This window comes from Antennarius striatus, chromosome 14, assembly GCF_040054535.1.
Source record: "Antennarius striatus isolate MH-2024 chromosome 14, ASM4005453v1, whole genome shotgun sequence".
NCBI classification, from domain to species: domain Eukaryota; kingdom Metazoa; phylum Chordata; class Actinopteri; order Lophiiformes; family Antennariidae; genus Antennarius; species Antennarius striatus.
In genome coordinates, this window is record NC_090789.1 from 854,045 (window position 1) to 881,696 (window position 27,652).

Below are 27,652 nucleotides of genomic sequence, written 5' to 3' on the forward strand. Positions count from 1 at the left end.
GTAACTTGATAAGTAATAAATTCATTTATTTAACATTACGGAGTAGTTACATGTGTTTTAAAATACATTTGTTTTTTCCAAAAGAGACTTGTGGAAACTATACTAAATATAAGTAATGCAGCGATGAGCAGAAAAGCAAGATAGACAGTAGAGATGCGCTAGCGGTTGTCACATATCTCATGTCAAGGTAGCGCCAGGTCACCTGACCCTAGGAAGACCAATAGGATGAGGGGAACGTTGGTGTTGAACTGTGATGATGGTGGATGTGGTTTGAAGACAGATGTGATGATTCCGTTTGAAATTTACTATTTATGTCTGGGGAGAAAAATGTGAATTAAAATAAATCAATATTTTAATGATGCCATTTAAGTATGGAGGACCAGTGGACCCCCAGTTCCAACAGGACCATGTGGTGACATCACTCCTGATCCCGGAGCAACGTGAAGCCAAAACCCTGCAGAGACACGAGGGACACCACTGAGCACATCGTTTCAAACAGCTGTGTGACCCCCAGTGTTCATGTCCCATATGAAGACACTCACTAGGTTCACCCTGTGGTTGTCGTGGAGACCTCCGGTTGAATGGCATCCCCCATCTTTAGTCTCTTGGGGAGCTCTGGCCTGTCCTCAGGAAGTGGACGACGTTGAGCTGAGAAACAAAGACCAGTAATACCAGTGACACACTCTGTCTGACACAAGTGGGCTCCATCAGAACGGGCTGGTCGTCATGGCTCTGGGCCTCGGAGCCTGACAGCAACTCCTGTGGTGTGAACACAGGAGGCAGGTTCTGTTTGGACCCTCACCTGTCCTCTGTCTGGAAGGCTTGACTTCAACGGCAACCATGAGGACGAAAGCAAGAACCGTTGCAGCGATGAAGATGATGATGATGGTGGTGGCGGTGACATCGGTGGGTTCGTCTGGAGAGAAGAAAATAACAAGTCACAACCTGCACAGAAGAAGCAAGTCAGAGAAGAACATCCATATTCCAAGAACAACAGTCCAGCATATGGACAAGACACTTCTGATGTCACCACGTTTGATGTCACAACATACCTACGGAACTGAAGGGGTTCCCTGTTTTACCCCAGTTGGTCCGGATCTTTCCTTTGTCCAGTCTGGTGACCAAGTCGTCCTCCACACCCTGAAGCTGGAACACACAGTCGTACCTCCTCCAGTCTTCAGGGGCCACCGATGAAACGTTCAGGTCAACTCTCATCTGGAAGGTTCCATCATGGTTGGGGAGGATCTCTCCGTGGTCCACCTCCTCATAAAGCTCCTCCTCATCTCTCCTCCAGAAGAGTGCGGCTGCCTTCGGGTAGAAACCTGTAGCGAAGCAGCTGACTGGAGAGGAGGGGGTCTTCTGGAGGAGGAACACTGAGGGGAGCTCTGGAGGAGGAGCACAAAGACACTTTAGATGTTCCTTAGCAGGAGTTTCAGTAAGACACACACACAAGAGACACACACTGAGGCAACAGAGGAGAATCAGACTGAAGGAGAGATGAGAGAAGTTCACTGTTGGTCACAAACACAAGAGAAACATGAAGGTCGTTGTGGCTGCTGTGGAACCTTCCAAGGACATGGAAAGACAGCTGACAGGAGGGAATAGACCCCAATGAGACCACCACAGGCTAGCTACCCATGGTGACGGGGGGAGAAGATGGCTGGTAGGCAGATAAGACAGTAAAAAACACAAGAACGTAACAGACTACAATTGGTCACAAACACAATAGAAACATGAAAGTTGTTGGTTTGAAACACCATCAGGTCATGTGATCCTACCTGTTCTCAGCAGAAAGCTCTTCCCATACTCCCAAAACTTCCTCCCCCACTCAGGACACTGCTGGGTGAGGTAATGCTTCCAGTATTTCGTCATATCTTTGTTTTGATCCCATTTGTGTTTGGTGACGACAGCCTCAGGTCTGGGAGCGATCCACGTCTCTGTTTTCAGGTCTAGGATCAGGAAGTCTTCTCCATTATGACCATACCAATGAAAACCAGTAACCTCTCCAGTCTCATCGTCCCACTCACAACCATAAGTCCTCTGGACAATATGGAAACCTGACAGAGAGAGAGAGAGACTCCAGTGAATCAGAAGGACATCTCAGTCCACTCCTCTACTTGCTCCTCATTGGACGCCCCAGAACCCAGCAGTGATGTTCTTCCAGCAGCGGCGTGCTGTCAACGTGTTGGAGTAACAGCTTCCTGTAGAGGAGTTCTGATGGACCGACCGATGGGACGGGATGTCAAGAGGACATCCATTCTCAGTGGTTTCTGCTGGTTATTATGGGCTGGACAGATGAACATTGGTGAACAAAACATAAACAACATGTGATTAGTAGAATCATAAACAAACCTTCAGATTGCTTGAGACGTTTCTTCAAAAAGTTAATATCGACTTTGAACATCTCTTGTTCAAGCACAAATGTCCTTGTCTGTTGGTTCCAGTAATCGGGAACATCTGCTGTGACTTTCTCCATCCAGTTCTGTTTGGGTTCTAATCTTTTGGTGTTACTGTCATATCCAACAATCTGAACGTCATCAATCAACCCAACAACCACAAACTCTGGGATGTTTGGGACTCCAGAAGATACAGTGTAAAGATACTTCAGAGAGTGAGTCGCTGAAAGAAAAAGCAAAGTTTTAATTAGTGTTTTCTAAACCACTGAAATATTTGATTTTCTCTCCTGAGACAAAAAGAAGTCCACTCCACTAAAGTGGTCCTGAAAACGTCTGTTGTTCAGTCAATCTGTCCAGGAACAAACCTGCCCTGGAACAAACCAGTCCAGGAACAAACCTGCCCTGGAACAAACCTGCCCTGGAACCAGCACTGCCATCGGTCCCATGCTGGATCCTGGAGGCTGACATTTATCAATACTTCGGAGGTTTGTGGTGACCCTGATGCAAACAGATCAGGACATTTGATAGCTATGAATAAACCTGTCCATCAACTCGACTCTGGTTAGCAACAATTCAGCAGTGACTTTCTGTATAAAATGGAACTTGACAGGAAACTATCGAGCTGCTCACACAGGATTTCCTCGTCAGATTTCAGATAGCCGGTCGTTCATGTGTCAACATTTCTTGAGTCCTTACATGTAAGGAAAAAACGTTTGGCTAGAAAGACAACAAATGTTTTCTCTTTTCCCATCGAGCTGCTTGAAATCGTGTGACCTCACCTGCCGCCACACCAGGTACACCTGTTCCCAGGAGAAGAGCTAGAACCAAAATTGTCATGGTGACCAGCCGACAAGTGTCTCTGATGAAGCTTCCAGTCCGACCATCAAGAGTGATGTGAGGACAAAACACAAACACGAGTGGGCTTCGTAGTCTTTCTGAGCCAATGGGCATTTAGCCTGATCATGACGTCACTCGTGACTCAGCAGAACTGCGTTTAGTGTCTCAGTTCATTCCTCCTTTGAAACTGTAACAAAGTCACAAATTAAGTCTGGTGTTTTAGTGATTTTCACCAGTATAAAGCCCTTTTGTTTTTACCTGTGCTCTGGACCCCTGCTGGACATTCTGGGTACTGCAGCTCAGAGGAGTCACTTTGCATTGGGTCGGTACACAGTTTGAAGCCCTCCACCTGTAGACCAGTGTTCTGACGGTGAAATGTTGTTGGACTTGAAGACGCGGATGTAGAACATGTTTAATATGTTTTTTTCAGCATTGTGATGATCTGGTCACATTTGAATGGACTTCCACAAAGTTCTTCAGTGTTTTGTGACCAAGCGGGTCTACAAACTCAGTCTAACGTGGTTAAAAGGGATGACTGGAATTCCTCTGGGCCAGATCTCCCTAAAGCAAAGAGTACACACATATACTGTATATATGCATGACTTGATTTGAACTAACTAGAGTATACTACTAATTTCCCTGCGGGGATTATAATCAGCATATAAAATAAAAGAAATAAAAAAAACTTAAATGACCACAAATACAGTAGAATTCACCTGAAGTGCGGTGGCGGCCGTGAACCAGCAGGGGGCGCCCCCTGCTGGGACAGAATTCACTACCAACATGAGTAAACATCAGTCTAACTCCTGATGGGAACTGATTAATGCTGTTCAGGAAACATTTGACTTGATTTAGTGACTGAGTTCAAACCTTTTTATAAAAGATCAGCTGTGAAACAGTCAACCACGTCAAAGGAAGCACACAAGGAACAAGAGCTGATAGTTTCAGAGTGAAATATTAGCGTCTATTTATCTATCGATCTATGTATCTATCTAGATCTCACACACAAAATGTTTAGAATTAAATAACAAGGGAATCAGAGACTGCAACATCCCGTAACACCCCTGAATTACAATTTTTACCCTGACTTACTTTCATAATGGTGGCAACAATGAATTATATATAGTACTATCGAGTATTTGGCTTTTCCTTTCATGTTTGTAATTTGACCACTGCTAGAGGTATACTGCAGCAGACAGACTCAGGACAACCTACACCCTAAAAGATACGAAAGTGGTATTTTGACATTGACCCCGTTCTCATCATCACATTTTTGTGCGTCTGGCTTCCTAAAAATGTTGCTTTTTGTTTTGTGTTTTTATATCTCATCAGGTTTCAGAGATGTGTATTAAAGATATAAAAGTGAAAATTTGACCTTGACCTAGTTTTTCAAGATCAAGGTTGTGATCTAATTTTCATCCCCTTGCCTCCCTGAATATAACGCCTTTTGTTTCGTCTTTCTATCTCATCAGGTTCCTGAGATACGTGCAAAAAATGTCCAAAAGTTGAAATTTGACCTTGACCTAGTTTTCTCAAAGTCAAGGTCGTCATCTCATTTCATCCCCTTTGCTGTCTGAGTCATGTGCTTTTTGTTTCATCTTTCTATCTGCAACAGTTGTAAGAATATTTGGTGGACTAACGAACGGACGGACGAACACCAGGGCCAGAATTGACGTGGGGTGCGGTGGGCATTGGGTCGATGCGGGCCGTGGGCCAGCAGGGGGCGCCTCTGTGGAACGTGGACGTCCTTGACTGCCGATCAAACACAAGGAAAGTTTGGAAGAGGAGACATCTGATCCATAATCAGCCAATAATCAAACGAAAAGATTCTGACCAGTTTAAGTTCAATCCTCACCGGCCTATCAAACACTGCGCGCGCTCGGGAGGGACACAGGCGTGCGCGCGCATCGTTATCATTATCGTGAGTGCCCCCGCGGCTTCCCTCCTCTTCCTCCTCCTCCTCTCCCTCCTGTCTTATAGCGCGTACCGGGACGCGGGTCTCTTCTGACCGTCGTGAAGCGGAAACCTACCGGGACGGACCGACCGACTGCAGCGGGGCTGGCGCCTCCGGTGTGACGGGGAACCGTGAAAAGAACCAGGTGTGCTCTATTCTCCGGTCGTTGTTACTGTGGAAACATCATCATCATCATCATCATCATCATCATCATCATCATCATCATCATCATCATCATCATCATCTTCTTCTTCTCCTTCTTCTTCTTCTTCTTCTGTTGTTCTTCGAACCAAAGCTGAGCAGGTAAATAAAGAACAAAGTAAAGAACGGGTTCGTTCTGGTCACGTGATCACGGTTCTGACGGAGCAGCTCCAGATCAATAACTGATCGGCTGGTTGTTAGTGATCAGGTTCAATTAGTTCCATCTGTCTGTGTTGTCAGTAAATCTGTCACACGTGAACTCTGACGTCATCTCTGCTCATAGTTAGAGGTTCTGTTTCAGGAAGTTAAGATTCAGCTGGTTGTGACTCGTCTGTCTCTAGTCTGTAATCTGTCTCTAGTCTACATCTAGTCTGTCTCTAGTCTGTAATCTGTCTCTAGTCTACATCTAGTCTGTCTCTAGTCGGTAATCTGTCTCTAGTCTACATCTAGTCTGTCTCTAGTCTACATCTAGTCTGTCTCTAGTCTGTAATCTGTCTCTAGTCTACATCTAGTCTGTCTCTAGTCGGTAATCTGTCTCTAGTCTACATCTAGTCTGTCTCTAGTCAGTAATCTGTCTCTAGTCTACATCTAGTCTGTCTCTAGTCTACATCTAGTCTGTCTCTAGTCTGTAATCTGTCTCTAGTCTACATCTAGTCTGTCTCTAGTCAGTAATCTGTCTCTAGTCTGTAATCTGTCTCTAGTCTACATTTAGTCTGTCTCTAGTCTGTAATCTGTCTCTAGTCTACATTTAGTCTGTCTCTAGTCTATCTCTAGTCCAGATCTATTCTGTCTCTAGTCTGTCACGAGTCTACATTTGGTCTGTCTCTAGTCTGTCTCTAGTCTATCTCTAGTCTGTCTCTAGCCAAGATCAAATCTGTCTCTAGTCTGTCTCTAGTCCAGATCTAGTCTACATCTAGTCTGTCTCTAGTCTGTCACTAGTCCAGATATAGTCTTTCTCTAGTCTTGTCTCTAGTCCAGATCTAGTCTACATCTAGTCTGTCTCTAGTCTTGTCACTAGTCCAGATCTAGTCTACATCTAGTCTGTCTCTAGTCTGTCTCTGGTCTGTCTCTGGTCTGTCTTTAGTCTGTCTTTAGTTTCCCTGTAGTCTGTCTCTGATCTGTAGTCTACATCTAGTCTGTCTCTAGTCTGTTTCTGCTCTATATCTAGTCTGTCTGTCTCTAGTTTCCCTCAAGTCTGTCTAGAGACATTTCCCTCTAGTCTGTCTAGAGTCTGCCTCTAGTTTGTCTCTAGTCTATATCTAGTCTGCCTGTCTCTAGCTTCTAGTAAAGAACAGATTCTGTCTCTAGTCTATCTGTAGTCTGTGTCTAGTCTCTTAGACTTCTAGTCTTCTGTTAGTCTCGCTCTAGTGTCCTAGTCTTTGTCTAGTTTCCTGTTCGTCTCTCTCTAGTCTCGTTCTAGTCTCCTAGTTTTCTTCTAGTCTCTTGCTCGTCTCCCTGTAGTCCTCTAGTCTTCTTCTAGTTTTCTTGTCTTGTAGATGTCCTCTAGACATCTTCTAGTGTTCTGGTCTTCTGTTAGTCTTCTATTTATTTATTTATTTGTTTATTGATTTTTTATTTTTATTTTTTTCTGACATATTTTTACAGTCTTCACACCTTCATCACATTTACAACAACATCTGGGAAAAAAAGGGCTGAGGGGTAGAAATCAGTAGGCTTGTGAAATTCCCATCTCCCAGAATCAACAACACCTCTCATTACAACACGTTGTCAACCAACTCTGACATTAAATGTTTTCAACCAGTTCATGCAATGAATTTTAACACTCGTTTGTTAAAATTTGTTGTATGAACTGGTTGAAAACCTTTCATTTTGCTAGTTTTAATTCTTCTAGTTTCTTTTCTTGTAGTTTTCTAGTATCACTCTAGTCTCTCTCTGGTCTTCTAGTCTTCTTCTGGTCTTCCAATGCTGTCGTCATCTAGTTTTCTAGACTTCTGCTCATCTCAGTGTTGAGTGTTTGTCTTGAATAACACTTGAAAAATGTGTCCAGAAGAACGTTTTTTGCACGTTAGCAGGTAACAGTTAGCAGCTAACAGTTAGCAGCTAACCAGATAACAGCTTCCGACTGGTTTAAATCAAGCTAAGAAGGAATGTGTTCTCTGATGGAATATAGAACGCTTTGCGTGCGATAGAACTGACGACTCTGGTCGGTGGTCACGCCGATGACACGCTGACCTCCGACCCCTGGAGCTTCCCGTGTTCTCCCCTCGCTGACGGTGCGTTCAGGTTCCACACCCAGCTGCTGGACGTTCCTTCAGGGTTTCTGAGTGGTGTGGACATTTCGTAACGACGCTTACGTAAGAGCGCTGGAGAACAATGGTGCTCAGACTCGAAGCCTCTCTGTTGCCAAACGTTTCCTGAAGCCTCCTGTTGGTGCTTAGCAAACGCGTCATTAGCCCCCGCTAGCTGGAGAAGTATTATGGGATGTTAAAATACTTTTTGAAGATTCCAATTCCTGACAGGATGTGAAGAGCATCAACAGCATCGTTACGAGATGACAGTTACTGGATTGAATCGTTTAACTTCCTGGGTAACGCCTGCTGTGATTGGATAAACCGTTTTGATGACATCATCAGATCCAGAACACATCAGAATCGAATCTGGATCTGGGTGGTAATCTGGATCCAGACTGGTTTTTGTGGAATAACTATCAGACTGATGGCGAATGAGATGAGAGAGATCCAGGTACTAGGAGCGGGTTTCATTGAGTCACATGATGAATGCCGGCCTATCGAGGCGTTGGTGGATATTGGTCACATGACAAGCTTTATTGTTTATCTGATGTCATCGTTGAAGTACAAACAAGCAAACTAAACTTCATCTAAATTGGTATTTTCATCATGATTCATGAAATCATGAAATAAATCTTTTAATTTTTTAAAAATTCCTCTTTTTCCCTTTTCTTCAGCCGTTAGCCGTGTGATGCGTTCAGGACGGTCGGGTTTTGTTTTTTTTCTACTGTTGCATTCAAGACGTCTGACGTGTGAGTCGATCTGGACATTAACACTCGAGGCGTTCTGGATGATTCTCTCTTATCTGATTATCGGAGTGTCCGTGAAGGCACCAGCACACGCTGTGTGTGTTAATGTGTGTGTTTTCTATTACATTTGTGTGACAGATGTGTCGCTGTGGCGTCATCGGTGTGTGTTGAGCTGAACGGGACGCATTCAGTCACGTTTCACAGCTGCTGCCATTTATTGATCATCAATAATATTATTTTTTGATTGATTAATGATTTCTAATCATTTTCCTTTACAAACATTCTCTTATGGTTGTTTTTCCCTTCAGTTCGTCTGACAGGCTGTTTAACTCATCAGGATGCGGTCCCAGTGGCCACGCCTCCTCTTGCTCCTCATCCAATTGGCTGCCTCGTCTCTCTGCGCTGACAACGCCACGTCGGCGCTTCAGGAGGTGACTCTGGCGGCCATCCTGCCCCTGACGAACACCGACTACGCGTGGGCGTGGCCTCGCGTGGCCCCGGCGCTTCAGCAGGCGGTGCTACGGGTGAACTCTGACCCCTCTCTGCTGCCGGGCCTGAAGCTCCAGCTGGTCCACGGCAGCTCCGAGAACCAGGAGGGCTTCTGCTCGGACTCCATGGCGCCCCTGGTGGCCGTCGACCTCAAGCTGTCCCACGACCCCTGGGCCTTCATCGGCCCCGGTTGCGACTACTCTTCCTCACCTGTCGCCCGCTTCACCACCCATTGGGACGTTCCCATGGTGACGGCTGGGGCCCGTGCCATTGGCTTTGGGCCCTTCGGGGCGGTCACCAACACAGGCCCCACCCACAAAAAGCTGGGCGAGTTCGGCTTGAAGATCCAGGAGACGTTTGGCTGGCAGAGGCACACCCTCCTCATCTTCAGCGATAACAAGGACGCCAACGACGACCGGCCGTGCTACTTCGCCGTGGAGGGGTTGTACACGGCGCTCGGAAACCACAACATCACCATCCGCGACCAAATGATCGAGCCCAACAACATCAACTACAAGCTGGTGGTCCAGGAGATCCGCAACAACGGCAGAGGTTCCTTCCTTCCTTCCTTCTTGATGGTGACTGGTCGGTGGTGACTGTTTAGTGATTGGTTGATAGTGACTGGTTGATGGTGACATGTTGATAGTGATTGGTTGATGGTGATTGGTTGATGGTGACTCGTTGATGGTGATTGGTTGATGGTGACTCGTTGATAGTGATTGGTTGATGGTGATTGGTTGGTGGTGATTGGTTGATGGTGATTGGTTGATGGTGACTTGTTAATAGTGATTGGTTGATGGTGACTTGTTGATAGTGATTGGTTGATGGTGATTGGTTGATGGTGACTGGTTGATGGTGACTGGTTGATGGTGACTGGTTGATGGTGATTGGTTGATGGTGATTGGTTGATGGTGACTGGTTGGTGGTGATTGGTGGATCGTGACTGGTTAATAGTGACTGGTGGTGACATCCCATAATAGTGCCTCTGGCTCACAGTCAGTCGCTAAAGGGTGTGACTTTAGCGACTGTCTTCTTGTTAGCGACCCCTCATGAAACATCTGGTCCTGATGAGAATCCAGCTGATCTTCCAGGGTCACATGACCTGATGGGGGAGGAGCTACACTAAATCTAAAATGACTGCATGCGGCAGGAAGGAGTCATTTCAAAATAAAGTGTTAGACTGATGGAAATGTTGTCTTCTGCTCACTGAAGCTCACTGTTGCCATCGGCAACAGTGTAATGATAGTAAGTACGTCAACATTGTGTTCTTTCTGGTTGTGTGTGTGTGCGTGGGGGGGGGGTGTTTATAGTCAGGGCCACTGAGAGGATTATCTTCCTTTAGTTTTCCTTTAAACCTCCACCCACCTATTGTTATTGTTACTATCATTACGTCCCGCTTCGGATCGCTGATGTATTGTTATCGTCTGTTCGTCCGTTTGTTCGTTAGTCCACCAAATATCTTTGCAACCGTTGTAGATACAAAGATGAAACAAAAACCACATGACTCAGACAGCATAGGGGATGAAAATGAGATGATGACCTTGACCTTGAGAAAACTAGGGCAAGGTCAAATTTCAACTTTTTTACACTCAGGAACCGGATAAGATTGAAAGACGAGGGAGAAGGCCAGTGTGAGTAAGACCATAGATCAAAGCTAGTGCTTTGATTGATGAAAGTAGTTCAGAGCACAAGCTTTGGTCTTTGACCTATGCAAGTAGGTCAGGGTAAAATTTTGAATTCCGGGGTGTCGTGGGATGTTGCAGTCAGTGACTGCCTTGGTACTAGTTATTATTATTGTTGTCGGTCTTTCTGCAGTGGTCTACCTGTGCTGCTCCTGGGACATCTTCAGGACTCTGATGGTCCAGTTCTGGACGGAGGGGGTCCAGTTGGAGGAGTATGTCTTCTTTTTCATTGATCTCTTTGCTGAGGGCCTGGGGCCGCAGGGGCCCCGGGGTCCGCAAGGGCCCGTCAGGCCGTGGTTCAGAGGAGACCAGGAGGACGCCGCCGCCCGACACGCCTTCAGGGTGAGAAGAGAACGTTCAAAAAAAGCACAAAGAAAAGTTTAAGGGTCAGTTACTGATACCTGTCTGTCCACCTGTCTGTCCACCTGTCTGTCCACCTGTCAGAGTGTCAAGGTGCTGTCGTACCTGCAGCCTCAGAATCCACAGTATTATCAGTTTGTTGAAACTCTGAAGACGGACGCCAAGAAGATGTTCAACTTCACCATAACCGATTCTCTGGTACGAACACCCCCCCAGCAACCAATCACGTTCAATAACTTCTCAGTACCAATGAGCTCGGTTTGAAGGCGAGGTCTAACGTGACATGTCTCCATCAGTACAACCTGATTGCCGGGGGTTTCCATGACGGCGTGATGATGTACGCCGTGGCCCTGAACGAGACGCTGAGTCAGCAGAGCCCGGGGCCCGGGGGGGTCCGGAGGCCCCGGGGGGACGCCGTGACCAGGAGGATGTGGAGCCGGACCTTCCCAGGTGAGGACAGACGTTCACGTCCATTCTCACGATTCCGCGGGGGAAAACATTCCGGACTCACGTGGGAATGCGCCGCCCGGGGGGGTTTCAGCCAATCACAGCACAGCGCCAGCTGAGAACCGTCAACAGTTATCCATCACTGAAAAACCACGGCAACCAAAAATATTCCGATAAAAACAAGCAGCTGGGAACCCAAACAGAATAAAATGTTTTCTGTCATTGGCTCGGTCTAAAAAATGCTTCCTGTCTGACCTCATGACCTCCGGTGCCCATAAATATTCACCGATGCCGTCAACGCTGATGCATGTTGACGTGTAAACAAACAAACATCCGTTGACCTGGATGATGTCAGCATCGGTCGTCCAATCAGCAGCCATGTGATTATTGATCGCTAACAAGCTTCTCAAGCATCTCAACGTAATTTGATTTAAAGTCGCGGTGGGAACTTGAGTCTCGTCTGGACAGCCAATCAGAGAGCTCGATGTGGTTTTCCTGTCCTGGTTGGTGGTTTGAGTCCCAGACGTCCTGTCTTCCTGTTCCCAGTGTTCCCAGCAAGCTGTACACGTGTCCACGGCGATGCTACGCTAACATGCTAACTCCCTGCAGCTGGGAGAACATGTATGTCTCAGACTCTGGTTGCCATGGCGACCGCACAGGGCAGAGAGGCTCCTGATTGGTGGGTGGAGACTCGGGGAGCGGATGGAGGACATTCAGAACATCTCATCGTGTTCCAGCACGTGTGAAGTCAGATCAGATGTTCTGCAACAAACAAACAAACAAACAAACAAAAGCAAGATTTATTTATAAACGTTACTGCTGCTCACGCCTTCGGTTTGACCTTTGACCCTTCAGAGCGTAGGACAGTCAGGAGCAGAGCCAACAAAGAAACGCCCAAAGAGAAAACAGGTTGGAGCTCAACTACCTGGGAGGAGCCTGAGGTGTGGAAGAAGAAGAAGAAAAGATCTGACTATCAGGTCCATTCTCATGACACCAGGAAGTAGTCCGTTTCTAAAATACTTAAACTACACCTGGTACTCAGATTACACCGGGTATTCAGATTACACCTGGTACTCAGATTACATCTGGTATTCAGATTACATCTGGTACTCAGTTACACCTGGTACTAAACTGCACCTGGTACTCAGATTACAACCAGTCTTCAGATTACCCCTGGTACTCAGATTACCCCTGGTACTCAGATTACCCCTGGTACTCAGATTACCCCTGGTACTCCCCACTGTGGGACAACAATAAAGGATTATTATTATTATTATGCCTGGTATTCAGAGTATACCTAGTACTCAGAGTACACCTGGTACTCAGATTACCCTGGCCCCGTGACAGGTTGTGTTCTGGACCTGGACTGACCCGGTCCTGAAGGATCCTGGACCGTGGCGGCTGGCGTGTCGGGCCTAGAATCCTCGCTGGCCGCCCGGCGCCGCTGCACGGAGGTAACCCTGCTCCATCTGAACCTTGTCATTGTTTTCAGTCCAGAACAGGAAGAGACAGGAAGTCATCACTCATCTGTCCGCAAAGCTGCCGCAAACATTTCCAGGAAAACAGTCCCTCAACACGGCGCAGGATTTATTTCTGTTTCCAACCCAAAGAACAGCTGTGGCGAGGGGGCGGAGCCACAAACACCCCCCCGGTCCGAGTGTCAAGCCCAAAGAAAGGAAAACAATCTGGGTCAGGGGCCGTCCGTCAGGGGGGGCTGGAGTCTGGCTTTATTGACCATAAAAGTGTCTCAGCCCATCAGCGGCGGCGTCCGTGATGAGTAACGGAGTTGGAGGGGCTTAACTGGAGGTGACATCAGGTTAGCGATCGGTATCCGTGTGGACGCGAATGGCATTGGTGATGCCAGTGGGGGTGGGGTCCCAGCAGTGACAGGGGGGGGCTCAGCTGGTGGCGACCCACTAATGTGATCGCACCCCGCCTCCCCCGACACAGACGGCGTGTGGCGTGTGGATGAACGCCGTTCATCACGCCTGAGAACACTCGGGTCACATGACAGCAGCGTTTGTCACGGGCTCAAACTGACGACCTGCTGCAGCTCAGTGACATCACAGCTCCGCCCACTGCACACAGATGTTTGTTTAACCTTCGCCATCATCAGTTTGTCTGGAAAAACCAATCAGGGAATAGACAGATGTTCCTTATATTCATGTCAATCAATCAATCAATCAATCATCAATTACAGTTCCAGGTGTGTGTGCGTGTCAACCCCTCATTGTATAGGAAAAGGTTTCCTGTGGCAGGAACCCGGGTTCTGCTTCCTGACAGGGTGAAAGGTCAGAGAGGAATGATGAGTCACCAAAAAGAAATAGCAGAAGCTGACACAGCAAAGCTTCACCTGAGAATAAACTCAGACTAGACTCACTGAAGTTTAACTAAACACAAACTAGACTCACTGAAGTTTAACTAAACTCAAACTAGACTCACTGAAGTTTAACTAAACTCAAACTAGACTCACTGAAGTTTAACTAAACTCAAACTACACTCACTGAAGTTTAACTAAACTCAAACTACACTCACTGAAGTTTAACTAAACTCAAATTATACTCACTGAAGTTAAATTAAACTAAACCTAGACTCACTGAAATAGAACTAAACTCAACCTGGACTCTCTGAAGTTTAACTAAACTCAACCTGGACTGGCTCTAAGGTTAAGCTTCTTGATATCCAATAAATGATGACATAATTTTCCAAATGGCTGGTCCAGGTCAGGTTAGCTGCGCAGCATCCTGGGCTTTACCGTGGTGATTTACCCCCCCTGGTGCACCAGCCGTCTTTATACAGAGAACACTGGTACGCATCTGTTCACTGGTAAATGTACTCTCACACACACACGTACACACACGTGTACACACACGTACACACGTGTACACACACACACACGTGTACACACACATACACACGTGTACACACACATACACACACGTACACACACACACACACACACACACGTGTACACACACATACACACACATACACACACGTATACACACATACACACGCGTACACAGACGTACACACACACACACACACACACACACACGTACACACACACGTACACACACACGTACACACACACACACGTACACACACACACACACACACACACACACGTACACACAGCCTCAGGCGTGCAGCAGGTACTGTACTGATACTGGTCCGGTGGATCAATCCTGTGTGTCGTCTCCCTGCACACTTGTTGTCTTGTTTGTCTATATTTTATTGAGCGTTAACTGTTTACAAAACCGTTTTCTGTTCTTTTTTGTTTTTTCTCTTCTGTTCTTTTTTCTGTTGATTAGTGTTCTGTTCTTCTCTTTTCAGTTGTGGTTGGTTCTTTTCTTTCTTTTATGATCTGTCCTTTTCTTTCTGTCCTTTTCTATTCTGTTGTGTTGTATTCGGTTCTTCTTGGTTGTGTTCTGTTCTTTTCTTTCTTTTAGGTTCTGTTCTTTTCTTTCTTTTAGGTTCTGTTCTTTTCTTTCTGTTCTGTTCTGTTTGTTCTCCTGCTGGTTTTCTGAGCAGCTGATTGGATTAACTGAATGATGTCAGAGGAGATGATGGAGGGATGAGACACAACGTTAGAGGACGACAGGACTGTTGATGGAGCTGATAAAACACTATTATTAAATTGGACTGCACACACACACACACACACACACACACACACACACACACACACACACACACGGGCTGGACACAGTGGTTAATCAAGGGACATGGATGGATGTCAGCTGTTGGATGGTTTTCTGATGGTTGCCATGGTGATTTTTGTCTTCTTTATACAGTACAACATCTGTGCCCTGTTATGTTCACAGCTACATGTTGGCTCTTGGCTACAACACGCTAACACGTAGCTACATGTTGATGAACATGAACAAACAAACAAACACATGTAAACGATAAACGTGACGTCGCTGCAGGAGTGATGGGGCCTCTGGAGATGGACGAGTTCGGGGACAGACAGACGGACTTCGCCATTTGGGACATGACGGACGTGGAGTCTGGAGAGTTTCAGGTACACTCCTGTGGCTGATGATGTCACCATGGTGATGTCATCACCGTGATGTCATCACACAGCTGAGTGGTCAAAATGTAAGCGCTTACATTCACTTTAGTATCAATGAAATGTGTGTGTGTGTGTGTGTGTAGGTGGTGTGTGTGTATAACAGCAGCATAAAACAGCTGGTCATGCAGAATGGGCGGAGCTTCCAGTGGCCAGGTGGATCTCCGCCTCCAGACATCCCAGAATGTGGATTCAAGAACGACAATCCTGCCTGTATTGCACGTGCGTGCACGCACACACACACACACACACACACACACACACACACACATACACACACACACGTCCCTTGTGACTGCTGTTAACTCTCGTTTCCAGGTACAGTTACAATGCATCAGATGGTTGCCATAGTGATCTGCTTCGTCTTTATCATCATTGTTACTGTGACAGTCTTCATCTACAGGTTAGACACACACACACACACACACACGTTTGAATCTTTAAGGCTTAAAAGTGACAAACAAAAGTATTGATAATTTACGTCGTTTCGTTTTTGCATCAGGGTTTTATAAAAGTTTCCAAAAATTCCGGAAAACGTTCCTTTGTGCAAAGCATTAAGGCACGCCCCCTGAACTCAGACACGCCCCCTGAACTCAGACACGCCCCCTAGGCGTGTAGGTGCAGAAATGGAGCGCTCCTCTGTTTCAAGATGTTACAGAACAGAATCTCTCTGTGGTCGTTTGAGCTCTCACCCCCTTCCTCTTTTTGTTTTTATTTCAACTCCTGTTTCCTGTCATTATCTCTCTCTCTCTCTCTCTCCCTCTCTCTCTCCCTCCCTCTCTCTCTCTCTCTCTCTCTCTCTCTCTCTCTCTCTCTCTCCCTCTCATACGATAGAGAGATCGCACTGAGGTCGACGTTGAAGCGATTAAAGATGGACGTGTAGATGAAGAGGAATAAACGAGGCTCAGACTGTTCTGTTTTCTTTTCCTCCCTTCATCTCTTGTCTTCTCTGTATTTGACGGCTCGTCTGTTGTGGTCATGATTAACAGCTAAAATCTGATTGGCTCATATTTAAAGGTCAGTTTATCCAAACTGCAAACGATCATCCATCACAGAAAAGACGGACTGACGTACCCAACTTTAGCTGGTTGTCTGTCGTTCTTCTGCTCATGTCAATAAAGCTGGAGAGAAAAAAAAACCTGTCTGTTTGTGGATCCATGGGAGGTCACATGACCTCCGCTGACAGACCCCCACCTCCAGCTGAAGATAGTTTGTACCTCTGTCATCGATTGGTTGTCTTCATCGCTATTATTTGAGACTAGGCAGGACCCCGTCCCCCTACAGGCAGCGTTGGGTCACTGCGGGTCAACCCGTCCTACCCCAGTTCTGAGCCTGCCAGGCCGACAAATGTAGCTGCTTTCTCTTGTCACCCTTTCCCATGATGCATCAGATTGAAATATTAGGCTGTTACAAAACCAGGCGCGTAAATTCCGGTTCTACAACAACAAGACTGGATTGAATTAAAGGGGCTGTTGGGTCGAGTCAGAGGGAAACATTCCACCGGCTCCAGCGAGCCACTACTAGATAAACAGACTAATTTACTCGGGGTAACTAGGGAAGTATTTCCTCTCAGGGTATCTTCAGATCTTTTCTGTAGGACGTCGTAAATCTACTTTAAAAGCAACTGAACTCGTCGTGGAAACCAGGACGTCCGGAGGGAGTTCTGATCCGCTGCTGCTTCACAACATACAGAGTTTGATGAGACTCTTTCGTAGACTGAGAAGACTTCAGGTGAAACTGGGAAGTGTTTCCCGGAAGACGGAGCTCTGGAATTCCGAAGATACCCTAACCTGACCAGGACGATGGACAGATGGATGAATGGATGGACAAATGGTTGGATGGATGGATGAATGGATGGATGGATTCCCCAGGATTGAGCAGAAGGGTTTCAGAGTAAGAACGTGGAAGGTGTGCCCATCTGACACTTGGGTCCTGGTAGATTCCTGATGTTCCTGAACGTTCCACCTACAGTTTAGATAGTCTTCTTTGATTATTATGACCCTCTGAGGTGGTTGAGATATCTTCAGGACCATCGGTGACCGGTTGCTTTGCTGGTCTGTCATTCTAGACCCTCGACCTCTAGACCTTTGCCCTTCCAAACACAGATTCCCTGTTTCTCTTTCTCCATTTCCATCTCGTTCATCTCTCTCTTGTTTGTCCTCTCCCTCACCTTTTGCTCTCTTTTCTCCCCTCTGCGCTTTTCAACACATCGTCTGTCGAACAGGAAGTTGAAGTTGGAGAGCGAGCTGGCGGCGCAGCTGTGGAGGGTTTCCTGGGACGACATTCAGATTAGCAACATGGATAAAGTCCTGAGGAGAGCCTGCAGCCGACTCACCTTGTCTCTGGTAACGTCATGAATGAAGCCACCTTCTGAGGTCTGTCCACAAACCGCTGAACGAGTTCCTCTGGTTCTCTGCAGAAAGAATCCCACTGTGGATCTCTGATGACCATGGAGGGAAACTTTCAGATTTACACCAAAACTGGTTACTACAAGGTCTGACTTCACCCAACACACACGAGCTGGAGTGGTGTTGTAAGAATGAAAACATGAGTAATGCATGTTGGGTAATCCTGTTGTTTTTGTCTCCTGCAGGGAAACCTGGCAGCCATCAAGTACATCAACAAGAAACGAATTGAACTGACGAGGAATGTTCTGTTTGAGCTGAAGCATGTAAGGACTCTAAACCAGCCAACAGACCTGCTAACAGACCTGCTAGCACATGCTAACAGACCTGCTAACAGACCTGTTAACGCGTGCTAACAGTGATTTCTTGTCTCTTCCAGATGCGAGACGTCCAGAACGAACATCTGACTCGTTTCATCGGAAGCTGCATCGATCCTCCAAACATGTGCATCATCACCGAGTACTGCCCCAGAGGCAGCCTGCAGGTAAGCCACGCCCACCGCTTTACCCCGCCACCCCACTCTGAATCAACCTGAGCACCGGCCTCCCTCTCACCCCCCATCAAGCCCTCATCCCCATCTATAACCCCCCCATACACAGTAACAGCTGTTTCCATACATCAGATGTTCCTCACATGTTTGAGTTACAGTTATATTCCCAGCAATGTATCCTAGCAACACCAGATCACATGGCAGCCTATAGCTTGGTGTTGGCGGCTAACAGGAGCCGCTAACCTCATTGTGTCTAAATATATATTTAAGAAAATATATATAGTGTGTATGACTAGTTTGTGTCTTCCAGGACCTGATGGAGAGCGACAGCATCACTCTGGACTGGATGTTCAGATACTCTCTCATCACTGACATAGTGAAGGTAACTCACCTGTCAGGGTGGGACACACACACACACACACACACACACACTACAGACTGAGTTACTGCTATGATTCTTATTGTTGTTTGTTTGTTTGTGCCATCAGGGCATGTTGTTCCTCCACAACAGTGTCATCGTCTCCCACGGCAACCTGAAGTCGTCCAACTGCGTGGTGGACAGTCGCTTCGTGCTGAAAATCACCGACTACGGCCTGCAGAGCCTCCGAACCGTCAGCGGTCACGAAGACACACACGCCTGCTACGCCCGTAGGACACACACACACACACATTCACAGAGCGGTGTGTGTGTGTGTGGGTCGTAACACCCGTCCCGTCTCATTCAGGTAAGCTGTGGACGGCCCCTGAGCTGCTGAGGACAGACGGGGGCCCTCCCTGCGGGACCCAGAAGGGGGACGTGTACAGCTTCGGGATCATCCTGCAGGAGGTGGCGCGGCTGAGGGGGGTCTTCTACCTGGACTCTCAGACCCTGACCCCCAAAGGTCCGTACCAGTTAGTCAGTAAAACTTTATTTAAACTGTACGTTTTAACACAACCCCCCCACAGAGATCATCCAGGCTGTGTGTCAGGGCGGGGCCTCTGCCCTCCGCCCCTCCCTCTGCTGCCACAGCCACAGCGAGGAACTGGGGGTCCTGATGCAGCGCTGCTGGAGCGAGGAGCCCAGCGAGCGGCCTGATTTCAGCACCATCAGCGTCATGCTGAGGAAGCAGCACAGGTGGGGGTCCAGATGAGTGGCTGGGGGGACCGGGCCCCCAAGGGCTCCCAACATCTCCACTAAGCTTTAATGTTTCTGTGTTCAGAGGCTACGGGTCCAACATCCTGGACAACCTCCTGTCCCGCATGGAGCAGTACACCAACAACCTGGAGGAGCTGGTGGAGGAACGGACACAGGCCTACCATGAGGAGAAACGCAAGGCGGAGAATCTACTGTACCAGATATTACCCCAGTAAGTAGATAGAAAACCTACTTTACCAGCTACTACACCAGTTAGTAGACTAGAGAATCTACTGTACCAGATATTACCCCAGTAAATAGACTAGAGAACCTACTCTACCACATATTACCCTAGTAAGTAAACTAGTAAACCTACTGTACCAGATACTACCCCAGTAAATCCACTAGAGAACCTACTGTACAAATACTACCCCATTAAGTCTACGAGAGAACCTACTATACCACATACTACCCTAGTAAGTAGACTAGAGAACCTACTGTACCAGATATTACCACAGTAAGTCTGCTAGAGAACCTACTACACAGATACTAACAGTAAATATACTGCAGTAATATTGCTGCTGTCTGAACTGTGTTTTTCAGTTCGGTGGCAGAGCAGCTGAAACGAGGAGAAACAGTTCAGGCTGAAGCTTTCGACTCCGTCACGATTTACTTCAGTGACATCGTCGGCTTTACGGCCCTGTCTGCTGAGAGTACACCACTACAGGTGGGTAGAAGCCTGTAGAACACCACTACAGGTGGGTAGAACCCTGTAGAACACCACTGCAGGTGGGTAGAACACCACTACAGGTGGGTAGAACCCTGTAGAACACCACTACAGGTGGGTAGAACCCAGCAGAACACCACTACAGGTGGGTAGAACCCATCACAACACCACTACAGGTGGGTAGAACCCAGCGGAACACCACTACAGGTGGGTAGAACCCATCACAACGCCACTACAGGTGGGAAGAACTCTGTGGTACAATATTACCACATAGTGGTGGACCTTGTCATTACATGTTAAAGTTGGCACACGGTTCTGCCTACGGTTCAGTATTAGACTGGTTTCTTTACTACCAGGTCGTGACCTTCCTGAACGACCTCTACACCTGCTTTGACGCCATCATCGACAACTTTGACGTCTACAAGGTAGAGGTCTTTCTTTCTCCAGCTGTTTGCCTCCATCCTGACTGATTCAGTCCAGGGTGGATTAAACAGGTCCTGAAGGTGACGAGCTCTCTGCTGCCCCCAGGTGGAGACCATCGGTGACGCCTACATGGTGGTGTCCGGTCTGCCCGTCAGGAACGGGAAGCTCCACGCCCGCGAAGTGGCCCACATGTCGCTGACCCTGCTGGACGCCGTCAAGACCTTCAGGATCCGACACAGAGCCAATCAGCAGCTGTCGCTACGCATCGGCATCCACAGCGGTCAGTGTGTGTGTGTGTGTGTATGTGTGTGTGTGTGTGTGTGTATGTGTGCGTGTGTGTGTATGTATGTGTGTGTGTGTGTTCGTTTCTTAGTAAAGGGGTGTGTGCAGGTCCAGTCTGTGCAGGTGTGGTCGGTCTGAAGATGCCCAGGTACTGTCTTTTTGGAGACACGGTCAACACGGCATCTCGTATGGAGTCCAACGGAGAGGGTAACACACACACAAACACACACACTCACACACTTTGAACCCCTGGCTGTCTGATGATGTCATCACGTGGCGTCCTGCAGCTCTGAAGATCCACGTGTCGGAGGCGACCCGTCAGGTCCTGCAGGAGTTCAGCTGCTTCCAGCTGGTGCTCAGAGGAGAGATCGAGATGAAGGGCAAAGGTCGCATGAAGACCTACTGGCTACTGGGAAAGGGTGATGCCAACCAACTGAGACAGGCCCAGCCCACTCCTCTCTGATTGGACGTTTACCTCTGATATCACCCGATGTGGTTTAAACTCCTACAGGAAGTTGTGTGGAGAACCTATAAATCCAAAAATAGACCATAAGGACACATGAATGTTATATTGTAAAATAAATGGTTTGAAATAAGTAGTGTAAATACAAAATGAATCTGGTGTTGTTCTTTTGGACCATTATTTTAAAAATAATTTTTTGCTCCTTTATTTGAGTATCTTCATGGATCTGCGGTTTTATAATTCAGACTGAAAATTGGTTGAATGTAATTAACAAAGGTGTTCTACTTTTTCATAAAAAGGGTCACAGTTTCAAATGACTCATTCCTCTATCGTGAACCATCAGTGCCTTTATTTTAACCAATCAGACTCATCGATCTAGAACCAGAACTGAAGTGGATCTGTAATAGCCCACGTTTCAGCATAAGACACATCCTGTCCTCAAGTTTCCTGGCAATGTCAAATCATAACTTCATTGGTGGACATACAAATCTCTGAAACTTTTATTATTTAAAGAAAAGAGTGATCAGCTGATCACGTAATCGATACATTTATAAAAATGTGATACAGTTTAATCTATGTAAATTCAATGAAGACACAAAAAATATATTCAAGGTAATATTTTCATTTGGCCAAATTATTTTATTCCTATATTAATCATCTTCGTATCATTCGAAAATTATGACATGAAATCAAAAATTCAATTAAAATGTGTTTTTTAAGATGTATAAGATTAAAGTTTGTGAAAGTGTTTTCTATTATACTCTTTTATTCTGTTTGTAAAATGTTTTATTTACCAACAACTCGGGAAGCTTCTCCTGCGATGGCACGAAATAGCGCAGGAAAAGGCGTGGCTGCACATATTCTCTCCTCTCATTGGTCTACACGCACATCAAACTTAGCTTCACTAATGCTGATTGGTCGGATGGTGTGTCGCCGCCCCCTGCTTTCCGTTGAGCCTGAACGGATGTCCGCTATGCTGTGTGCGGCTGACACTGTGAGAACGTCCCCAAAATAAGTTTTAAAACACCCCGGTACCGACGAGACCGTCACGCACGGAGGCTCCGGGGCCGCAAGGAGCACCGAAGGTCCCGTTAAACCGGCAGGAGCCGTCATACCGGCCCGGAACCCGGAGTCCCAGTCCTTCGCAGCTCCGCGGGGCCCGGCGAGGCGCGGCGGGAGCAGATGGAGCCTGCGCCGGCGAAAGCGAAGCCGCAGGGCCGGCTACTGGTGTCCACCCAGCTGGATGCTAAAGACGAGCTGGAGGAGGTGGGGAGAGCCGGGGGCAAGGACGGGGCGGGGGCGAACACAAGCCGGGAATAACCCGGGTAGACGGTGTTTAGAAGCACCCTGGAAGCATTTTGGGGTACAAAGAAACAGGATGGACCCGCATCTCTGAACGTACACGGCGGCTAGCAGGCTAGTTAGCACAGCTAGCAGGGCTAGTTCATTGTAGCCGGGGGTGGGGGGGTGGGGTAGCAGATGGGGTGTTGTTGTTATACACCCCCAGTGTGAGGCTGGGGAGGGACGGGCCGGGGGGGCAGTCTGTCCGCTCGAAACACACCAGAGAGCCGATAGGAAGTCTGACGTACAGTTAGCCTAGCATGCTAACGCTACGTAAACATGGTTCAGACCCAAACTGACAGTTGCGCATGCGCAGTGTTCGTGTTCCCATGTCACAAGTAGAGATGCTGACAGTGTGAAGGATTCAAAACGTTCTAACTTTATTTACACAACGAGAACAATATCCATGTTTGTCAACAGTTGTTTATATGACACAGTAACAACATTACAACCAGCATACAGCTAATCAGCTAGCTGAGCAGGATGCTAACTTTTACTTTCTAGCTGGTGTGTTTTATTTTTGGAGGTTTTAACTGGTTTTCTTGACTAACATCCTCTGTTCTGGACCGACGTGACTTTGTTTTTACTTTTGTGTGCAGAGATTGGAGCGATGCGTTGGGATCGTCCAGTCGTTGACCAATGGGCTGTCAGAGAGAGAGGCCAACGACGCCCTCACTGCCAACGTAAGCAACACAGACACCTACAGTTTCCATGGTGATGAGAGGTATGGTGAACTGTGCGTTTCAATTCCAGCAACAAATTAGCTTGTTCAGGGATCGGACACTCACTAGAGCTTCTCTTCAAACGTAGTTCTGCACAACGTCTGCAGTGCCCCGCCTTCTCAGAGTGAGTGTCCAATCACAGGACACGTACATGTCAGGACAATGTGAGGCCAGCTAGAAGGTCTAGAGTCCCCAATTCCTGACCTGATTGGCCCTGGACGGATTTTATTCAACCTGACAACACAAGCTAGCTGAATACTGATTAAATAAAACTCTCTAACCTAAAAATGGAACACTGACCCAGTGTTGGTCTATGTAATATTACACCCCAATGTATGCGTATATATTTACACATATATTTAAATATATTTAACGAAAATGCATTGAAATATAATTAACTTTCATCATAAATATTACCATGATTTCTGGTTTTGTTACAACTACAGTCGAACCTCGAGATACAAGTTAAATCTGTTCCGTGACTGAACTCGTAAGTCAGACAACATTTAGAATAAATAAGATCCTTTTAACAAGTGAGAAAAAACGAGATCAGGTCTCAACTGATGTTGTATCCATCCGCCAACGAGTGATGATGTCGGCTCATATCTCGATCAAAAATGTAGACCGCGCGACGACTTGTATCTCAACTAACTCGGGTATGGCACCGCTCGTATCACGAGGTTCTAGTGTTCCACTGTGCTGCCTGACGTGCTGGTTGACGTGGACGTTGGCATTTTATTCTAGTATTTTAGATTCTGTTAGGTTTATATTATTTTACATATTATTATTTCATACATTATTATTAATTTATTTTGTGACTGAGTCCGTGTTTCCTGCCCCCCAGGTGTGTAAAGGTCAGCAGCAGCACGAGGAGGTGTGTCTGGGTCTGTTCACACTGGTGCTCACCGACGCCAGCCAGGCCCAGAGGGTGAGGAGCAACGCGTCATGTTTAACGTATGACATCACTGTGACATCACTGTGACATCCCTGTGTGTGTGTGTGTGTGTTAACAGTGTTACAGAGACCTGACGCTGGTCAACAGAGACGGTATGAGTGTCATTCTGGCCAAAATCAACCAGATCCTGATGGAGAAGTTCCTGAAACTGCAGGACGTCCCCAGAACGCAGGTAAACAAACAACAACAACACTGTCAGGTAAACACAAACAAGCTAAAGTACAACCTCCAGACGCAAGCCGTCAGGACGACACCACTAGCCGGCGGATGGATACATCAGTGAGGCCGGATCTCGTTCTTTACCACGTGTTGGTGGATGTATACAACATAAACAGGAACTGTGATCGCTGAGCGTTAAATGTGTCACACGTTAGCATGTTAGCATGGTTAGCTGAGTTCTCCCAAACGTCGTGACGCTAACGCGTGTTGATGCTTCTGCAGCTGGTGTGGCTCGTCAAGGAGCTGGTGAAGAGCGGCATCATTGGAGTCGACGGCGTCATCATGACGCTGCTCAAACAGATCGCAGGTCAGACGCGTTCAAACACTTCCTGTATGCTAATGAGTGTCGCGCTGTGAGGTCACGTGACCACCTTCTGCTCCCCCCCAGGCGGGGACATCTCCATGAAGAACCTGTGGCTGGCCGAGAGCATCCTGGACATCCTGCTGGACCAGAAGTAGGTGTGACTTTGTCCGTCCGTACGTCCGTCGCCGTGACGACGCTCACGCGTTCTCTCTGTAGGGAGTGGGTGCTGAAGAGCGGGATGCTCATCGCCATGTCCGTCTACACCTACCTGAGGCTCATCGTCGACCACGGGGCACCAAACCTGCTGCCGCTGAGGCAGAAGGAGGTGGACTTCTGCATCAGCATGCTGAGGGAGAAGGTGAGGATGGGGGGGCAGATGGAGGCGGGGCAGATAGAGGGGGTGGGGGTCTGTTCTTAACCTCAGATTCTCTCCTCCGTCTCCAGTTCATGGAGTGTCTGATCATCGGCAGAGATCTGGTCCGCCTCCTGCAGAACGTCGCTCGCATCCCAGAGATGGAGCTGGTGTGGAAAGACCTGCTGCACAACCCGCAGGTGCTGAGTCCGCAGTTCACAGGTGAGAACACGCTACCCACAATCCTCTGGGGCCAGAGGGAAACCACAGCAACGAGCCCTCTGGTCTACTAGTGAAAAAACAGAGAGATTATCCTGTGGTTGTTGCTATCTGTGGCTAACAGCTACCAGTAGCTAACAGCTGCTAGCTGCTAACGCTGTGCTTCTTCTTCAGGTGTTCTCCAGCTGCTGACGGCTCGGACCTCCAGGAAGTTCCTGGCTTGCCGCCTCACGCCGGACATGGAAACCAAGCTGCTCTTCATGACCTCCAGGGTGACTTATCTGCTCACCTCTGACCCCTGACCCCTTTGAGAACATCCTGTTTGTGTAGATGACCTTTGACACCCTCCCCTCTCTCTCTCAGGTGCGTTTCGGGCAGCAGAAGCGCTACCAGGACTGGTTCCAGCGGCAGTACCTGTCCACCGCCGAGAGCCAATCGTTGCGCTGCGACCTCATCCGCTACATCTGCGGCGTGGTCCATCCGTCCAATGAGGTGCTGAGCTCCGACATACTGCCTCGCTGGGCTATCATTGGCTGGCTGCTCACCACCTGCACGGTAAGGGGTGGAGCCTGTGGCCGTCGATCCCCCTAAAAGTTTTCATTGGTTCTAAAATCGCCGATGTGTCTCCAGTCTAACGTCGCCGCCTCCAACGCCAAGCTGGCGCTCTTCTATGATTGGCTGTTCTTCAACCCTGAGAAGGACAGCATCATGAACATAGGTGACGCGCGCACACACACACACACACACACACACACACACACTCACACACACAGTCTCCCACACCTCGACCTGTCGGTCCAGGTCTGGCCTCTGACCTCTGTTTCCTGACGTGATTTCAGAGCCGGCCATCCTGGTGATGCATCACTCAATGAAGCCCCACCCCGCCATCACCGCCACACTGCTGGACTTCATGTGCAGGGTAACTCCCACATTCACATCACATGACCCGGACCGGCATCTGAGACACGCCACCTCCTGGTTCTGAACCATGTTTAGTTTTAAATGAGTGGATTCTCTCCTCCACGTCTGTCTATAAGTGGTCACATGACCAGGTGGGGCTGTGGTCATGTGATCAGGTGGGTGTGGTCACCACCTGGTTGTTGTTTCCTCACCTCCTTATTTCCTTCCCTCCTCAGATCATCCCTCACTTCTTTCCTCCGCTGGAGTCACAGGTCCGTCAGGGCGTCTTCAACTCGCTCACCTTCATCATGGAGAAGAGAGTGCTGGCGTGAGAACACACACAATCACACACACACACACAATCACACACACACAGTTTGTTGGTATTGATTAATGATCGTTGATCGCTGTTCCTCAGTCATCTGGCGCCGCTGTTCGATAACCCAAAGCTGGACCGAGAGCTCCGATCGATGCTCAGGGAGAGATTCCCAGAATTCTGCAGCTCGCCCTCCCCCCCAACTGAAGGTAACACACACACACACACACACTCACACACACACCAGTGATAGAAACCAGGAGGAAATCCGGTCACATGACCTACGCATGCTCGTCCTGCAGTTAAAATGGAGGAGGCGGTTTCCTTGGAGATGGACAACCACATGTTGGACAAGGAGGAGGGTTGCTATGACAACACAGAAGCCACTTTCAGTGACGATGAGGAGGAAGTCAACAACAAAGGTGAACAAACCAGTTCAAACCAGTTTGGATCTGAACAAGTTAGTGGTTGCTATAGCAACAAGTATTACTGTCTGGAATCTCTAGAGGGTGTTCTGGTTTACATTCACCTGGTTCTACCTGGTGCAGGTGTAGTGATTACCTCACACTGCTGTTTGACCAATCACGGTGCAGGAAAGAAGAGGGAGTTCCGGTTCCATCCAATCAGAGAGGCGGTGGTGGAGGAGCCCGCTGACATCACGCCCTGGCTGCACCAATTAGACGACACCATGAAGGAGAAGGTCCAGCAGCTGCAGAAGAACAGGTGAGGCCCCGTACCCATGAGGCCAGGGGGCGGGGGGTCTCTACGTCCATCTCATTTGGTTCTGGAGCTTAAGTCAATGTTTTGCTGGTTTGTTTGTTTATTTTTGTTTATTATTGATCAGCATCAGGTTCTCAATAGAATCAACCTGATGTGTTCTGAGCACATCATCAATAACTTTATTGATCATCTGTCATCAGTGACACAGAGGCTCAGTGTGAGGTGATGCAGGAGATCGTGGATCTGATCCTGGAGGTGAGT

The 27,652-nt window shown here is 47.7% G+C and overlaps 3 protein-coding genes across 6 annotated transcripts in view; 2 read left to right on the plus strand and 1 right to left on the minus strand.

Moving 5' to 3' along the window:
• LOC137607066 (major histocompatibility complex class I-related gene protein-like) lies at window positions 1-4,714 on the minus strand. 2 transcript variants are annotated; one of them, XM_068332532.1, is made up of 8 exons: window positions 3,492-3,905; window positions 3,176-3,420; window positions 2,353-2,619; window positions 1,779-2,057; window positions 1,053-1,385; window positions 803-916; window positions 543-648; window positions 1-454 (listed from the first exon to the last, which is right to left on the minus strand). In XM_068332532.1, exons 2-7 carry the CDS (start codon window positions 3,345-3,347, stop codon window positions 548-550), a joined length of 1,266 nt encoding a protein of 421 aa, XP_068188633.1. In that variant the 5' UTR covers window positions 3,348-3,420; window positions 3,492-3,905; the 3' UTR covers window positions 1-454; window positions 543-547. The 2 variants fall into 2 exon arrangements, with proteins under 2 accessions (XP_068188633.1, XP_068188634.1); XM_068332533.1 differs by lacking the exons at window positions 3,176-3,420; window positions 3,492-3,905 and adding an exon at window positions 3,950-4,714 and having other exon boundaries at window positions 2-454.
• Window positions 4,715-5,192: 478 nt separating this feature from the next.
• Window positions 5,193-22,004, plus strand: npr1a (natriuretic peptide receptor 1a). Of its 2 annotated transcripts, none has more exons than XM_068332474.1 (22): window positions 5,193-5,332; window positions 8,695-9,427; window positions 10,691-10,899; window positions 11,002-11,115; window positions 11,214-11,367; window positions 15,297-15,391; window positions 15,526-15,661; window positions 15,758-15,842; window positions 17,664-17,784; window positions 17,859-17,933; window positions 18,033-18,110; window positions 18,224-18,328; window positions 18,645-18,716; window positions 18,823-18,982; window positions 19,060-19,215; window positions 19,280-19,448; window positions 19,534-19,680; window positions 20,052-20,175; window positions 20,532-20,600; window positions 20,704-20,878; window positions 20,989-21,087; window positions 21,168-22,004. In XM_068332474.1, the coding sequence occupies exons 2-22, from the start codon at window positions 8,725-8,727 to the stop codon at window positions 21,341-21,343; spliced, it is 3,222 nt and encodes a 1,073-aa protein (XP_068188575.1). In that variant the 5' UTR covers window positions 5,193-5,332; window positions 8,695-8,724; the 3' UTR covers window positions 21,344-22,004. The 2 variants fall into 2 exon arrangements, with proteins under 2 accessions (XP_068188575.1, XP_068188576.1); XM_068332475.1 differs by lacking the exon at window positions 5,193-5,332 and adding an exon at window positions 5,339-5,490.
• A 275-nt stretch (window positions 22,005-22,279) lies between these two features.
• ints3 (integrator complex subunit 3) overlaps window positions 22,280-27,652 on the plus strand; it is an 11,881-nt gene continuing 6,508 nt past the window's right edge. Inside the window, exons 1-17 of one of the 2 annotated variants that reach the window (XM_068332476.1) lie at window positions 22,280-22,609; window positions 23,284-23,367; window positions 24,251-24,334; window positions 24,420-24,533; window positions 24,803-24,887; window positions 24,969-25,035; window positions 25,101-25,242; window positions 25,329-25,458; window positions 25,630-25,727; window positions 25,819-26,010; window positions 26,086-26,173; window positions 26,295-26,374; window positions 26,592-26,683; window positions 26,774-26,880; window positions 26,974-27,093; window positions 27,265-27,394; window positions 27,592-27,646. In XM_068332476.1, the coding sequence (XP_068188577.1) occupies window positions 22,526-22,609; window positions 23,284-23,367; window positions 24,251-24,334; window positions 24,420-24,533; window positions 24,803-24,887; window positions 24,969-25,035; window positions 25,101-25,242; window positions 25,329-25,458; window positions 25,630-25,727; window positions 25,819-26,010; window positions 26,086-26,173; window positions 26,295-26,374; window positions 26,592-26,683; window positions 26,774-26,880; window positions 26,974-27,093; window positions 27,265-27,394; window positions 27,592-27,646 (1,752 nt within the window). In that variant the 5' untranslated portion in view covers window positions 22,280-22,525. The remainder of the gene's footprint in view (window positions 22,610-23,283; window positions 23,368-24,250; window positions 24,335-24,419; window positions 24,534-24,802; window positions 24,888-24,968; window positions 25,036-25,100; window positions 25,243-25,328; window positions 25,459-25,629; window positions 25,728-25,818; window positions 26,011-26,085; window positions 26,174-26,294; window positions 26,375-26,591; window positions 26,684-26,773; window positions 26,881-26,973; window positions 27,094-27,264; window positions 27,395-27,591; window positions 27,647-27,652) is intronic. The other variant, XM_068332477.1, reaches the window with a different exon arrangement.

Excerpts from the sequence above, each read along its gene's own strand:
- LOC137607066 (XM_068332532.1), bottom strand. The coding sequence starts at position 3,347 with ATGCCCATTGGCTCAGAAAGACTACGAAGCCCACTCGTGTTTGTGTTT. Across the intron at positions 917-1,052 it reads GAACCCCTTCAGTTCCGTAG|ACGAACCCACCGATGTCACC; the intron begins GTATGTTGTGAC and ends TCTTCTCTCCAG. Across the intron at positions 649-802 it reads GCCTTCCAGACAGAGGACAG|CTCAACGTCGTCCACTTCCT; the intron begins GTGAGGGTCCAA and ends TTTGTTTCTCAG.
- npr1a (XM_068332474.1), top strand. The coding sequence starts at position 8,725 with ATGCGGTCCCAGTGGCCACGCCTCCTCTTGCTCCTCATCCAATTGGCT. Across the intron at positions 18,983-19,059 it reads CACACACGCCTGCTACGCCC|GTAAGCTGTGGACGGCCCCT; the intron begins GTAGGACACACA and ends CGTCTCATTCAG. Across the intron at positions 21,088-21,167 it reads TATGGAGTCCAACGGAGAGG|CTCTGAAGATCCACGTGTCG; the intron begins GTAACACACACA and ends GGCGTCCTGCAG.